General features: G+C 45.9%; 1 protein-coding gene across 1 annotated transcript in view; it reads left to right on the top strand.

Annotated features, from left to right (window-relative positions):
* Positions 1-15006, top strand: part of Nlrp12 (NLR family pyrin domain containing 12) — a 28403-nt gene continuing 13397 nt past the window's right edge. Inside the window, 4 exon segments of the mRNA XM_041655054.1 lie at positions 1-289; positions 4860-4938; positions 8729-10130; positions 10132-10418. Coding sequence (XP_041510988.1) covers positions 1-289; positions 4860-4938; positions 8729-10130; positions 10132-10418 — 2057 coding nt within the window.

Genomic DNA, 15006 nt, shown 5'->3' with positions numbered 1-15006 from the left:
ATGTTGCCAGCTACAGCTAGGGATGTTCTTTGTCGACTGTCCACTTACCTGGAAGAACTTGAGGCTGGGGAATTGAAGAAATTCAAATTATACCTGGGGACTGCAGAGGAACTGGGCCAGGACAAGATCCCCTGGGGACGAATGGAAATGGCTGGCCCTTTGGAAATGGCCCAGCTGATGGTGGCCCATATGGGGACAAGGGAGGCTTGGCTGTTGGCTCTCAGTACCTTTGAGAGGATCCACAGGAAGGACCTGTGGGAGCGAGGACAGAGAGAAGACCTGGAGCCGGGTAAGGAGAGGGAGAAAGAGCCCTGCCTGGAATGCACCCATTCTCTTAGCTTTACAATGTCTGTTGAGCTGGATTCAGATGTCAGCCCAGTGGTCTATGTGCTGTGTGTGCGTTCACGCATGTGTGTGCATCCACGCATGTGTGTGTGTCTGTGACAATTTGCGAAGATCCATTGTCTCCTTCTACCATGAGGGTCCCAGGGATCAGCCCCAGGTCCTCAGACTTGCTGTGTCTCTGACTGTAATGATATTTTCTTTTTTAAAAAATATTTATTTATTATGTATACAATTATACAATATTCTGTCTGCATGTATGTCTGCAGGCCAGAGGAGGGCACCAGACCTCATTATAGATGGTTGTGAGCCACCATGTGGTTGCTGGGAATTGAACTCAGGACCTTTGGAAGAGCAGGTAATGAATGCTCTTAACCACTGAGCCATCTCTCCAGCCCCTGTAATGATATTTTCTTTTTTTTAAAAAAAATATTTATTTATTTATTATGTATACAATATTCTGTCTGTGTGTATGCCTGCAGGCCAGAAGAGGGCACCAGACCCCATTACAGATGGTTGTGAGCCACCATGTGGTTGCTGGGAATTGAACTCAGGACCTTTGGAAGAACAGGCAATGCTCTTAACCTCTGAGCCATCTCTCCAGCCCCTGTAATGATATTTTCATGTGTGTACATAATGTATGTTGATCACACTCAGCCACCCCTACAACCCTTTCTTGTCTGTCTCCCTGTCACTCCTCTTCACCCCTTCTTCTCCCAAATAGTCTGCTTTTTACTTTGTTGTCTTTTAAAAAGTATTTATGGCCAGGCAATAGCAGAGAATGCCTTTAAACCCAGCACTAGGGAGGCAGAGGCAGGTAGATCCTTGAATTAGGGCCAGCCTGGTCTATAAAGTGAGTGAGTTGTTCCAGAACAGTCAGGACTTCACAAAGAAACGCTGTGTTTGTTTTCTAGCTTTTTCAAGACAGGGTTTCTCTGTGTAACAGCCCTAGATGTCCTGGAGCTCTATAGGCCAGACTGGCTTTGAACTCACAAAGATGGGCTTGCCTCTGTCTTCCTGAGATTAAAGGTATGTACCACCACTGCTCGGCAGAAGTCCTGTCTTTAAAAAAATTATTGTGAGCCAGGTGGTGGTGGCATACATCTTTAATCCCGCGCTCAGGCAGAGACAGGTGAATCTCTGTGAGTTTGAGGCCAGCCTGGTCTCCAAAACAAGTTCCACAACAGCTAGAGATAAACCCTAACTCAAAAAATTATTATTATTATTATTGCTTATAGTGTACGTATAGCACATGTGAGTGAGTGCAGGCACTTGAGTGTCAGCCCGTGTGTGGAGTCAGAGGACAGCTCTAGTTTCAGGGGACCCAGCACCTTCTGGACTCCAAGGATACCTGCATGGATGGACTGCACATAAACGCACACTGCTTCACACACATACACTTAAATAAGAATAATTTTTAAAGCAAAATCCATTACTATAGAGATCTATCATCTATCAATCAATCTACCTATCTATTCATCCATCCATCTATCTATCTATCTATCTATCTATCTATCTATCTATCTATCTATCTGGACTTCTGAGATACAGTCTTAATGCAGCCTAGGATGGCTCAAACCTGTACTGATCCCTTTGCCTCAGCTTCCTGAGCACTGGCATTACAGGTATGAGTCACCACGATAGGCTATTTTCTTCCTTCCTTCCTTCCTTCCTTCCTCCTTCCTTTCTTTCTGCTTTGTTTTCTTTTCTTTTTTTTTCTTCAAGATCGGTTTCTCTGTGTAGCTTTGGATTCTGTCCTGGAACTCACTCTGTAGACAAGGCTGATCTCGAACTCACAGAGATCCGCCTGCCTCTGCCTCCTGAGTGCTGGGATTAAATGCACGCCACCACCGCCTGGCTGTTGGTTCCTTTGTAAAGAGTCTGTTCATTAGAGCAGTGGTTCTCAACCTTCCTAGTGCTCTGACCCTTCAATATAGTTAGTTCCTCATGCTTGTGCTAACCCCAACATAAAATTATTTTCATTCCTGCTGCATAACTGCAATTTTGCTACCATTATGAATTGTAACACAAATATCTGTGTTTTCTGATGGTCTTGGGTGAGCTCTGTGAAAGTGTCAAGACCCACATGTTGAGAACTTCTGGATTAGACCTTTTTTTTTTCTTTTTCTTTCTTCATTTTTTTTTTTTTGACCAGGGTCTCAATCCAGACAAACTTAGTTCATTCTCTGGAATCTACGTTAAGATGGACATCTTTGGGGGCTGGGGAGATGGCTCAGAGGTTAAGAGCACTGACTGCTCTTCCAGAGGTTCTGGGTTCAATTCCCAGTAACTACATGGTGGTTCACAACCATCTATGAGATCTGGTGCCCTCTTCCGGCTTGCATGCATATATGCAGACAGAACACTGTATACATAATAAATAAATAAATCTTTAAAACAAGAAGGCTGGGCGGTGGTGGGGCACGCCTTTAATCCCAGCACTTGGGAGGCAGAGGCAGGTGATCTCTGTGAGTTCGAGACCAGCCTGGTCTACAAGAGCTAGTTCTAAGACAGGCTCCAAAATCACAGAGAAACTTTGTCTCAAAAAAAAACCAAAAACAAAAACAAAAAAAAAAAACAAAATAAAAAAATAAAATAGAATAAAATAAAAAATAAAACAAGAAAAAATGGACATCTTCACCAAGTTGTTCTCTGACCTCCACATGAGTTCTCTCTCTCTCACACACATGCATGCACGCACACACACACATCATATATGTACCCAATAATAACAACAATAATAAAATGAGGTTTTCTCTTTCTTTCTTTCTTTCTTTTTCTTTTTGGTGGGGGGATGTTTTCAAGACAGTGTTTCTCTGTGTAACAGCCCTAGTTGTCCTGAAACTAGCTCTTACAGACCAGGCCTCGAACTCACAGAGATCTGTCTGCCTCTGCTTCCTGAGTGCTGAGATTAAAGTGTGTGTGCCAGCACAAATTGCCTAATAAAACAAGAGTTCCTGAAGCTGGGTGAGCTGCCACACCTTTATAATCCCAGCTATTTGAGACACTGAGAGGTAGGGAGTACAGAAGCTGAAGGTCAGTCTGGACAACACAGCAAAACCTATCTCGGAAACCAAATACTAGGACTGGTAAAATGGCTCAGTGGATAAAAGCTCCTGCCACTGAACCTGATGGTGACCTGAGTTTCATCCTCAAAACCCACAAAACCCACATGGTAAAGGAGACATGTGACTCTTAAGGTTGTCCTCTTACCTTCACAGACTCCCCAAGGTATGTGTCTCTCATCACCACAAAAATTTAAAAATCAAATGTAATAAAACTAATATGTGTGTATGTATGTATCAAGCTGGGTGTGCTTTGTGTTGGTGTCTACCTTTAATCCCAGCACATGAGTGAGGCAGATGGATCTCTATGAGTTTGAGGCTAGCCTAGTCTATATAGCAAGTTCCAGCTCAGCCAAGGTTACATAATAGGACCCTGTCTCAAAAAAGAAAGAAAAAAAAAACAATTAAATTATCTTTATATATGAAGAGAAATATCTTATTTATATAAAAGATTTGCTTATTTACGTTTTTGTTATATTTATTTATTTATGTGGGGGGCTTTGAGATAGGGTCTTGTGCTCCAGGCTAGCCTTGAAATCCCTAAGTAACCAAAGATGACTTGAAATCCTGGACCTTCTGTCTCTACCTCCTAAGTGCTGGAATTCTCTCTATGTATGTATGTATGTATGTATGTATGTATGTATGTGTATACACATATATGTATATTAAAGAAAATTATTTCCTAGCTACCCCCCAAAATATCTTACCTTAGACACAATTCCATTTCTTCACCTTGCTTGACTTTGAACCACTCATCACTCAGTGTGGGAAACAATGCTGTTTATTTTCCATATATTGCTCTCCCTACACCACTGTGAGTGCTGGACTTCCTGGCTTGGCTGGGCAGGAGCTACAAAGGCACTTGATACCCAACAATAATATCAATAGTAACAAATAATATCAGGACTGGGGGTGTAGCTCAGGGGAAAAGAGCTTGACCAGCATGCTCAAGGCTTTGGGTTTGATACTGTGTGTTCTCTGGCAGAAAGAGCAGGGGCAGAACCCACCCGCTGGACTCTCCCTGGAGCTGAGCAGGATGGTGAATATCAAATGGCCCAGCCCTCCCCGCTGGCCACCGGGGAGAAACTCACCCAAGGAGTCTGTCAAAGCAGGATCTTGTTTAATGGTATCAGGCAGGAATTTATATAGGGTTGTGATGGGGGTAGAGAAGCTTGGGATGGGTTGAGGCAGAGTAAGGAGCAAGGGCTAATGACACTATATTATACCATGCTAACGGTGGCTGGGCAGAGGTGGGTGTAGGGTCGGCATCTGCTGTATCACTCACATGTGGACATCATGGCCAAATACAGGTCTCCAAACTCGAGCTAGGCTCAGGAAGTTACACTGGGCCTCACGTCCAGGCCTCACGAGGCCCAACAGCTGCGCAGTAATAAAAGGAAAGAATAAAATATAATACTGAGTGCTAACTGACGCCCACAATGTCTCTTCCAGCCACTCCGAATAATGGCCCATGCTCCTATAAGAGCCAATCAACTTGTCTTCTGGATGCCTCTCCCAGTGCTCCAAGGAAAGGTAAGCTATGAGCCCTGTATCAATTAGGATGTACTAGCTGCACATAGGCACATAAGTTGAAGGCAGATGAGACAGAAACAATATATAATATAAAATAACAGGGGCTGGAGAGATGGGCTGGAGAGATGGCTCAGTGGTTAAGAGCATTGCCTGCTCTTCCAAAGGTCCTGAGTTCAATTCCCAGCAACCACATGGTGGCTCACAACCATCTGTAATGAGGTCTGGTGCCCTCTTCTGACCTGCAGGCGTACACACAAACAGGATGTTGTATATATAACAAACAAATAAATAAATATTAAAAAATATATAATAATATAATATATACATATAAACATATATGTGTATAACAAAATGTGTGTGTGTGTGTGTGTGTGTGTGGTCTCTACATATCCCTGGCTATTCTGGAACTCACTCTGTAGGCCAGGCTGGCCTTGAACTCACAGAGCTCCAACTGCCTCTGCCTCCTGAGTGCTGGGACCAAAGGTGTGTGCATTCACATCCGGCCAGAAACCGAATTTAATGTTGACCCATGGCAAGGAGTCTTGGGTGGATAGTTGCCAATTTTGTGTGGTAGATAAACACCATCAAAGACTTCACTTCTTTTAAAATTGTTTACACTTTTAAAGAATATTTTTTTTAATATTTATTTATTTATTATGTATACAACATTCTATCTGTGTGTATGTCTGCAGGCCAGAAGAGGGCACCAGACCTCATTCCAGATGGTTGTGAGCCACCATGTGGTTGCCGGGAATTGAACTCAGGACCTCTGGAAGAGCAGGCAATGCTCTTAACCACTGAGCCATCTCTCCAGCCCCCTGTTTACACTTTTAAAATATCTATTTGTTTTTATTTTATATGAATGTTTGCCTGTATTTTCATGCCCGATGAACCAGAAGGCCTGAAACTGGAGTTATAGGTAGCTGTGAGCTATCACATAGGTGTTGGGAACCACACCTGGGTCCTTTGCAAGATCATCAAATGTTCTTAACCACTGAATCATTACTACTAACCCTTTACAAAATAATTAAACTTACTTTGTGTGCATGGGGGTGGGGAGTATGCCATGGGGCTTGTGTGAAGGCCAGAGGACAATTTGAAGGAATTGTTTTCTCACTCCACAGGAGTCCTGGGGATTCAGCTCAGGTTGGTAAGCTTGGTGGCAAGCACCTTTGCTGGCTGAGGCATCTTGTCCCAACTTTGTTGATTGAATCAACCTCAATATGTGAGCATTTGTCATATAATCTTTTGGTTTGTTGTCTGGTCTGGAATTTACCATGTAGCTGAGGGTGGACTTGAACTTCTGACCCTCCTATCTCTAACTTCCAAGTGTTGGGGTGACAGGTTCTTAGCTTAAGTCCTAAGACTTGCCATTCTGTGGGCGTGAGAAAGCTACCAAACTACCTCTCACAAATGATTCATAGTCTAAGAGAAGAGGGGCAGAGAGCTGGATGTGTTGGTTCAAACCTATAATCTCATTTTTTTTTCCCCTTCGAGGTAGGGTTTCTCTGTGTAGCCCTGGCTGCCCTGGAAGTATCTCTGTAGACCAGATTGGTTCGAACCCAGAGATCTGCCACCTCCTGAGTGCTGGCATTAAGGGCATGCACCACCACTGCCTGGCCCGTGTAATCTCATTTTCTCAGAAGGCTAAACAGGTGGATTGAACCTGGTGGTGGTGGCACCCTCCTTTAATCCCAGCACTCAGGAGACAAAGGCAGGTGGATCTCAGGAGGCTATCCTGATCTACAGAGCCAGTTCCAGAACAGCCAAGGCTACACAAAGAAACCCTGTGCACGTGGCCGGGGGCGGGGGAGGACTGAGAGTTTGCGCTACATATCCAGAAGAGCACTACGTACCTGCAAACTGCAATATCATCTCTCCAACATCATCCCCGCTCCACGACTCCATGAATGCATACCTGAAGCGCCCCCCCCCCCCCGAAATGCTAGAGAGTTCCACTGAAGAATCTCTTCTCCAGCAATTGTTCACTACTTGTATAACCGTAGGGAGAGGCCTCATGAGCCTTATATATTTCATGAACTTCTTGATCCTATTGGCATTAGCTCCTGGAGTCTTGTGAGCCTCTTTTCAGGAAGACAGTATTTGAGTCAGAAAACTCAGTCGTTGCATAAACAGAAGCAGGGCGTATGTACTTGTGCAGCTGCACCTGAATGCCTCAGTCTCCCCGAAGAAGGGTTGTCAGACTGCTCCTAGATAACTTTTCTGAGGAACTGGAGGGACAAGAAGGCATTAGACCGTGCTTGGCAGTCCCTGAATTCATTGTAAATTGCTGATGACATCTGGAAGTGGTGGTTTACAACAGTAATCCCAGAGCTCGGAGATTGGGGAGGCCGGAGTTGAGGCAGGGGTATCAAAAAAAGTTAGATCCAGCCTGAGCTACAGGGCAAGGTGGTGGCTGAAAGAAAGAGAGAGAAAGAGAGACAGAGAGAGAGAGGAAGAAAGAAAGAAAGAAAGAAAGAGAGAGAGAGAGAGAAAGAAAGAAAGAAAGAAAGAAAGAAAAGCAGAGAGGGCCATGTGGTGGTGGCTCATGCCTTTAATCCCAGCACTTGGGAGGCAGAGGCAGGCATCTTGAGTTTAAGGCACAGCCTGGTCTGTGAGCTCCAGGACTGTTCCACAGAGATACCCTGTCTCGAAAAACAAAAACAAACAAAAAAACAAACAAACAAAAAAAAAGTAAAGAAAAGAAAAAGAAAAAGCAGAATGGTTCACAGCAAGACGTGAAGGGGGCCAGACAGTGGTGGCACAAGCCTTTAATCCCAGCACTCAGGGAGGCAGAGGCAGGCGGATCTCAGTGAATTCGAGGCCATTATGGTCTACAGTGAGTTTCAGGACAGCCAGAAATACACAGAGAAACCCTGTCTCAAAAAAACAAAACAAACAAAGAAAAAAAGGTGGAAGGGACCGGGCATGTAGCTTATTGTTTGAATGCTTTCCTTACCATCCTTGAAGTCCTGGGTTCCATGCCCAGCACTGTATAAATTGGACATGGTGGTGCATACTTGTAATCCCAGCACAAGTGAGGTAGAGACGGGAAGACCAAAAGCCATCTTTGAATATATGAGACCCTGCCTCAAGAAAAAAAAAGAAAAAGCTTGGGGGTCAGAGTGATGGCTTGACAGTTAAGAACATTTACTGCTCTATCAAGGTTTGGATCCCAGCACCCACATCAAGCAGCTCCAAACAGCCTTTAACTCAGTGCCAGGGGATTCAACACCCTTTTCTGGCCCTTGTGGGCACTGGAATTGATATTTATATACCCACACATATACACATAATTCAAAACTAAAAATAGGGGGTGGAGAGATGGATTCAGCAGTTAAGAGCACTTGTTGTATTCCAGAGGACATGAGTTCAATTCTCAGCAGTCACATGGCAAGTCTATAACACCAGTCCCAGGAGAGCCAGTGCCTTCTTCTGCTTCTTCTGGCCTCTGCAGTCACAGGCATATGTGAGGTGCACAGACATACATACAAAAAAAATAAAATAAAATTTACCTATACAGAGCCGGGCGATGGTGGCGCACGCCTTTAATCCCAGCACTCGGGAGGCAGAGGCAGGCGGATCTCTGTGAGTTCGAGACCAGCCTGGTCTACAGAGCTAGTTCCAGGACAGGCTCCAAAAGCCACAGAGAAACCCTGTCTCGAAAAACCAAAAAAAAAAAAAATTTACCTATACACATTTTAAAAATTAAATTAAAAATAAATTTAAAAAAATTTTTTTAGAAAGTTGCTAATGGATATGTTACAGACTTTTCCTTTCTCTCTACTGGATCCCCAAGCAACCTACAAAGACTATGTCCGCAGGAAATTTCGACTAATGGAAGACCACAATGCGCGACTAGGCGAATGTGTCAACCTGAGCCACCGCTATACTCGGCCTCTCTTAGTAAAGGAACATTCAAATCCTGTCTGGGCACAGCAGAAACTTCTAGATACGGGGTGTGGATACAACAGAGCCGAGGGCCACCAGGCTAGCCCTATCCAAATAGAGACCCTCTTTGAGCCAGATGAAGAGCGCCCTGAGCCACCAGGCACAGTGGTGTTACAAGGGGCAGCAGGCATGGGGAAGTCCATGCTGGCCCACAAAGTGATGCTGGACTGGGCCGATGGGAGGCTCTTCCAAGGTCGGTTCGATTATGTCTTCTATATCAGCTGCAGGGAGCTGAACAGAAGCCATGTCCAGTGCAGCGCACGCGATCTCCTCTCCAGGTGCTGGCCGGAGCCTGGTGCACCCCTCCAGGACCTCGTCAGGGCACCTGGTCGCCTCCTGTTCATCATCGACGGCTTTGATAACCTTCATCCTTCATTTCATGATGCTCAGGGTCCCTGGTGCCTCTGCTGGGAGGAGAAAGGACCCACTGAACTCCTCCTCGGCAGCCTGATTCGGAAGTCGCTTCTGCCCCAACTCTCTTTGCTCATCACCTGGCGACCCTGCGCCCTGCAGAAGTTGCATAGCTTGCTGGAACACCCACGGCATGTGGAGATCCTGGGCTTCTCTGAGGCAGAGAGGAAGGAATACTTCTACAGGTATTTCCATAACACCGGGCAAGCGAACCAAGTGTTCAGCTTCATGACGGGCAATGAGCCCCTCTTCACCATGTGTTTCGTGCCCATGGTGTCCTGGGTGGTCTGCACCTGCCTCAAGCAGCATCTAGAGAGTGGGGAGCTTTTAAGACAAACATCTCGGACCACCACTGCAGTTTACATGTTCTACCTTCTGAGTCTGATGCAGCCCAAGCCAGGGACCCCAACATCCAAAGTCCCAGCCAGCCAGAGAGGCCTGGTCTCTCTGGCTGCAGAGGGTCTCTGGAATCAGAAGATTCTATTTGAGGAGCAGGACCTTGGTAAACACGTCCTAGATGGAGCAGATGTCTCGACCTTTCTCAACGTGAACATCTTCCAGAAGGATAGCAAGTGTGAAAAATTCTACAGCTTCATCCACCTGAGTTTCCAGGAGTTCTTCACAGCCATGTACTGTGCCCTGCATGGCAGAGAGACAGTGAGGAGAGCGCTGGCAGAGTACGGCTTCTCAGAAAGGAGCTTCTTGGCCCTCACCGTCCGCTTCCTGTTCGGCCTCCTCAATGAGGAGATGAGACAGTACCTGAAGAAGAATCTAGGCTGGACCATCTCACCTCAGGTCAAGGAGGAAGTGTTGGCCTGGATCCGAGACAGACAAAGCTCGCAGCGAAGGCTCCATCCTGCAGCATGGCTCCCTAGAGCTCCTCAGCTGCTTGTATGAGATCCAGGAGAAAGACTTCATCCAGCAAGCCCTGAGCCACTTTCAAGTGGTCGTAGTCAGCAAGATCACAACCACGATGGAGCACATGGTATGCTCCTTTTGCGTGAGGTACTGCAGGAACGCAGTGGTTCTTCATTTGTATGGGAGTGCCTACAGTGCTGGCGCAGATGGCCTACCAGAACCGGAACCCTCAGGAGCCCGGGCTCCATCAGAACCCTTGTAAGTGCCCTTGGGGAACAGTGTTCTGATTTCGTGTCTCCTTAGCTAGAGATCTGGGGAGGGGAAGGAGCTTGGATTTTTTGTTTGTTTGTTTGTTTGTTTGTTTTTAAGATTTTGTTAGGGGCCGGGCGATGGTGGCGCACGCCTTTAATCCCAGCATTCGGGAGGCAGAGGCAGGCGGATCTCTGTGAGTTCGAGACCAGCCTGGTCTACAGAGCTAGTTCCAGGACAGGCTCCAAAGCCACAGAGAAACCCTGTCTCGAAAAACAAAAAAAAAAAAAAAAAAGATTTTGTTAGGGGCTGGAGAGATGGCTCAGTGGTTAAGAGCATTGCCTGCTCTTCCAAAGGTTCTGAGTTCAATTCCTAGCAACCACATGATGGCTCACAACCATCTGTAATGAGGTCTGGTGCCCTCTTCTGGCCTGCAGACATATACACAGACAGAATATTGCATACATAATAAATACATAAATAAATAAATAAATAAATAAATAAGATTTTGTTAGGCGTGGTGCCTTTAATTAATTCCAGCACTTGGGATGCAGACCTCTGTGAGTTCGAGGCCAACCTGGTCTTCAAAGTGAGTTCCAGGGCTGAACAGCCAGGGCTGTTATACAGAGAAACCCTGTCTCAAACAAACAAACAAACAAACCCAAGACAACAACAATAACATAAAACAATCCTTTATGGGGCTGGAGAGATGGCTGAGTTAGTTACGAGCAGGAACTGCTCTTCCAGAGGACTCAGGTTCTATTCCCAACACCCGCACAGCAGCTCACAACCGTGTGTAACTCCAGAACTCTCACACAGACATACGTGCTGATGAAACACCAATACACAAAAAATAAAAATAAATAAGATTTAAAAAAATTTTTTTTTGAGACACATTTTTTTTTCCTGTGTAGTATTGTTGGTTGTCCTGGAACTCACTCTGTAGACCAGGTATCCACCTGGTACTGCCTCCCCGGTACTGGGATTAAAGGCAGGTGTCACCACTGCCCCGCCCATTTCTATCTGTGATGTGTACGTGTGTGGGGGGGGGGGGGGGAGATGTATGTAGGAACCCAAGGAAGCCAGAAGAGGGCACCAGCTCCCCTAGAGTTGGAGTCATTCTAAGCCATTATGAGCCCCTGCACGTGGGTGCACTCTGGTCTGTGGAGGAGCAGTAAGCCCTCTTAATCACTGAACCACCTCTCCAGCACTTATTTTATTTTTAATTATGTGTGTGTGTGTGGGTATGTGCACATGAGGCCAGAAGAGGGCCCTGGCTCTCCTAGAACTGGAGCTTGAAACCTGAACTAAGGTCCTCTCTTAAGCACTGAGCCATCCATCTCTCAGTGGCTTGGGACTTTCAGGTTTTTTTTTTTTTTTTTTTTGGTTTTTCGAAACAGGGTTTCTCTGTAGTTTTAGAGCCTGTCCTGGAACTAGCTCTGTAGACCAGGCTGGTCTCGAACTCACAGAGATCCGCCTGCCTCTGCCTCCCAAGTACTGGGATTAAAGGCATGCGCCACCATTGCCTGGCAGATTTTCAGTTTTTTATTTAAGAACATTTATTTATTTATTTATTTATTGATTTTTCGAGACAGGGTTTCTCCGTAGCTTTTGGTTCCTGTCCTCGAACTAGCTCTTGTAGACCAGGCTGGCCTTGAACTCACAGAGATCCACCTGCCTCTGCCTCCTGAGTGCTGGGATTAAAGGCGTGCGCCACCACCGCCCAGCTATTTATTTATTTTGTATGTGTGTATGTAGGTGCAGTGTCATGGCGTGTGGGGCTCACTTCTCTCCCTCTACCACTTGGGTCTCAGGGACTGAACTCAGGCCATGAAGCTTAGTGGCAAGTGCCTTTACCCACTGAGCCATCCTGCTAACCCTTACACTTTATTTTATTCAGTTTTAGTATCTGTGTTTATCTCTTTCTTTATATGTGTCTCTTTCTATGAGTGTATCTCTATTGGTGTGTATCTGTTTCTGTCTCTCTGAGTATGTCTCTGTGTGTGTATGTGTGTGTGTGTGTGTGTGTGTGTGTGTGTGTGTGTGCCAGAGTCCAGCTCCAGTGGGGTTCAGCTCCCAAAGAGGAGGTGTGGAGCCAGCCAGAGAAAGAGACTGGCAGGATCTGAGGGTGAATCAGGATGGCTGCCGCTTTATTGAAAATAGGCTACACCTTATATACTCTAACTGCATTTTAGCTTATCCACAAGCAATAGTGAAAGCAATCATCCATGTCATTACAATATTTCTCTTGAGGCAGAAAGCAACAAGTTTAGCGAGAATATAAATGCCTATTGTCCTCCAAGATTCAGTAACCGCACCAAGCACCCTGTTCCACTTCTTCCTACATGGTCAGGAGGTGTCAGACATTGAATCCCGAGAACCAAGCCCATGAGAGCAATTTCCATTTTTCAGGGGGCATGATGTAGTTTTTTGTACCATGAGCACCACAAGCATTGAGCTGTTTCCTAATTTGCATTCCTTTGTGCCTCAGTCTTATAATATGGCTTGTTACCCTCTTAAGCTTCCAAAAGGGAAGGTCCTAACATCTTCCTCTTTTTCCATTCCGATTCCTTCAATGTATGCGTCTCTGTGTGTCAGAGGGGATCAAGCCAGTCTAACTTCCTTTTTTTTTTTTTTAAAGATTTATTTATTTGTTATGCACACAACTTTCTGCCTCCATTTACCCATACGCCAGAGGAGGGCACCAGATCTCATCACAGATGGTTTGGAGCCACCATGTGGTTGCTGGGAATTGAACTCAGGACCTCTGGAAGAGCAGACAGTGCTCTTAACCTCTGAGCCATCTCTCCAGCCCCAGTCTAACTTCTTAATGGATCCTGTTCCCCTTGGGGCTGATCAGAGCTTGCTCCTCGTCCAGTAAGCCACTATGCTTATTAACTGAACTTGTGCCCTGAATGGTTTCAGGTCCTTGATATGGCCCCATTGTTTCTCTCCATTGTCTACCCTGGGACCAGGTAAGCCCAGTTAGTAAGTCTTTAATGTCTCTCTTCCTGGTGTAATGGGGGTGGGGAGGGCACAGTAGGGAGTCCTGTGTGGAGAGTAGGCATATCTTGCTATGTAGTTCTGCTGTAGCAAGGACTTTTTTCCAAAGAATTATTTCATTTAAAGAGACTGCCATTGTATATGTTCTCATCCTACACCAAAGCTCACACAAAATTCCCGAAGGAAAAGGCATAAGGAACTCTCCTAGCACATAGTGAGAATCAATAAGTAGCAAAAAGGTGGTGGAGAGCTGTGATTAGCAATTCAAAATGCTGGAACTTTGCCCAGCAGCAATGGTCGCCACGTGGTCCGTGCCGTGTGTGTGTGTGTGTGTGTGTGTGTGTGTGTGTGTGTGTATGTGTGTCTTTATGCCTCTCTGTGTTCCTTTGCCTCTCTCTCTCTCTCCCCTCCCCCCAAGACAGGGTTTCTCTGTGTAACCCCGGCAGTCCTGGAATTCACTGTAGACCAGGCTGGCCTCTAACTCAAAAGATTTACCCACCTCTGTCGAGTGCTGAATGCTGGGATTAAAGGTCTGTGCCACCACCACCCAGGTGTCTTCTACTCTGTGTGTATGTGTGTCTTGTGTGCAGGTGCTCCAGGGAAGGTGTTATTTATGTGGGTTCTATGCCTCTGGGTGGGTTCTGGGGATTCAGAAGGTCTATACCTCTGGGTGGGTTCTGGGGTCAAGTGTCAGGCTTATATAGCAAACTTTTTCCGTGTTCAGCTGTCTCACTGGACCTACTTTCGTTTTTGAGTCCCATGTAGCCCAAGTTTGTCTCCAACTAGGTATGTATTGGAAGATGATTCTGAACCCCTGATTCTCCAGCCTCCCCCTCCCAGGCGCTGGAATTACATGTATTCACCACTATGCCTGCCTGCTTTGACAGGGTCTCACCCTGGCAGTCCTCCTGCCTAGCCTCCGGTGTGAAAATTACAAGTGTGAGTCACCATGACCACCAGCCAAGGATGTTGTTGCCTCTCACCCAGGCCCTCAGCCGACATCCAGGAATTCTGTGACACTGTTTTGATTGTCTCACTAGGAAGCCGGTGATACTACTGACATCTAGTGGCAAGACGTGGGAGATGCTTCGAATTGGCACATTAGGCAGTGTGGTTCCGGCCAAACATAAGACGGTCCCTAATAATACTCAGTGGGGTCCATACAAGGTGGTCCCCCAAACATGTATGGTGGCCCCTATAACAAAAAAAAAAAAAGACCAATAATGCAAGAGCCTAACCTGCGCCTAAACAATACCCACTGATACTAACTGGAGCTCATGATAGGGAGACTGTTATTACAAACCTTTCAGCAGAGCTTGGTGGCACGTGTCTTTCATTCCAGCACTCCAGAGGCAGGCAGACATAACTCTCTGAGTTTAAGGCCAACCTGGCCTACCCAGTGAGTTCCTGGACAGCCAGAGCTACATAGTGAGACCCTGTCACAAAACAAAACAAAAACATAGAAAGTTAGGAAAGAAAAAAGACATAATAGAAAAATAAAAGAACTGTCTCTCTGAAGTCAAGTGTGTTACCTCACACGGCAGTAATCCCAGAAATTGGGAGGTGAAGGACAGAGGATCTGGAGTTCAAGGTC

This window comes from Microtus oregoni, unplaced genomic scaffold, assembly GCF_018167655.1.
Source record: "Microtus oregoni isolate MIOR12 unplaced genomic scaffold, Mior012 000006F_ref0000085, whole genome shotgun sequence".
Taxonomy (NCBI): domain Eukaryota; kingdom Metazoa; phylum Chordata; class Mammalia; order Rodentia; family Cricetidae; genus Microtus; species Microtus oregoni.
The sequence above is the reverse complement of the archived record's forward strand: the minus strand, read 5'-3'. Positions and strand labels throughout refer to the sequence as shown.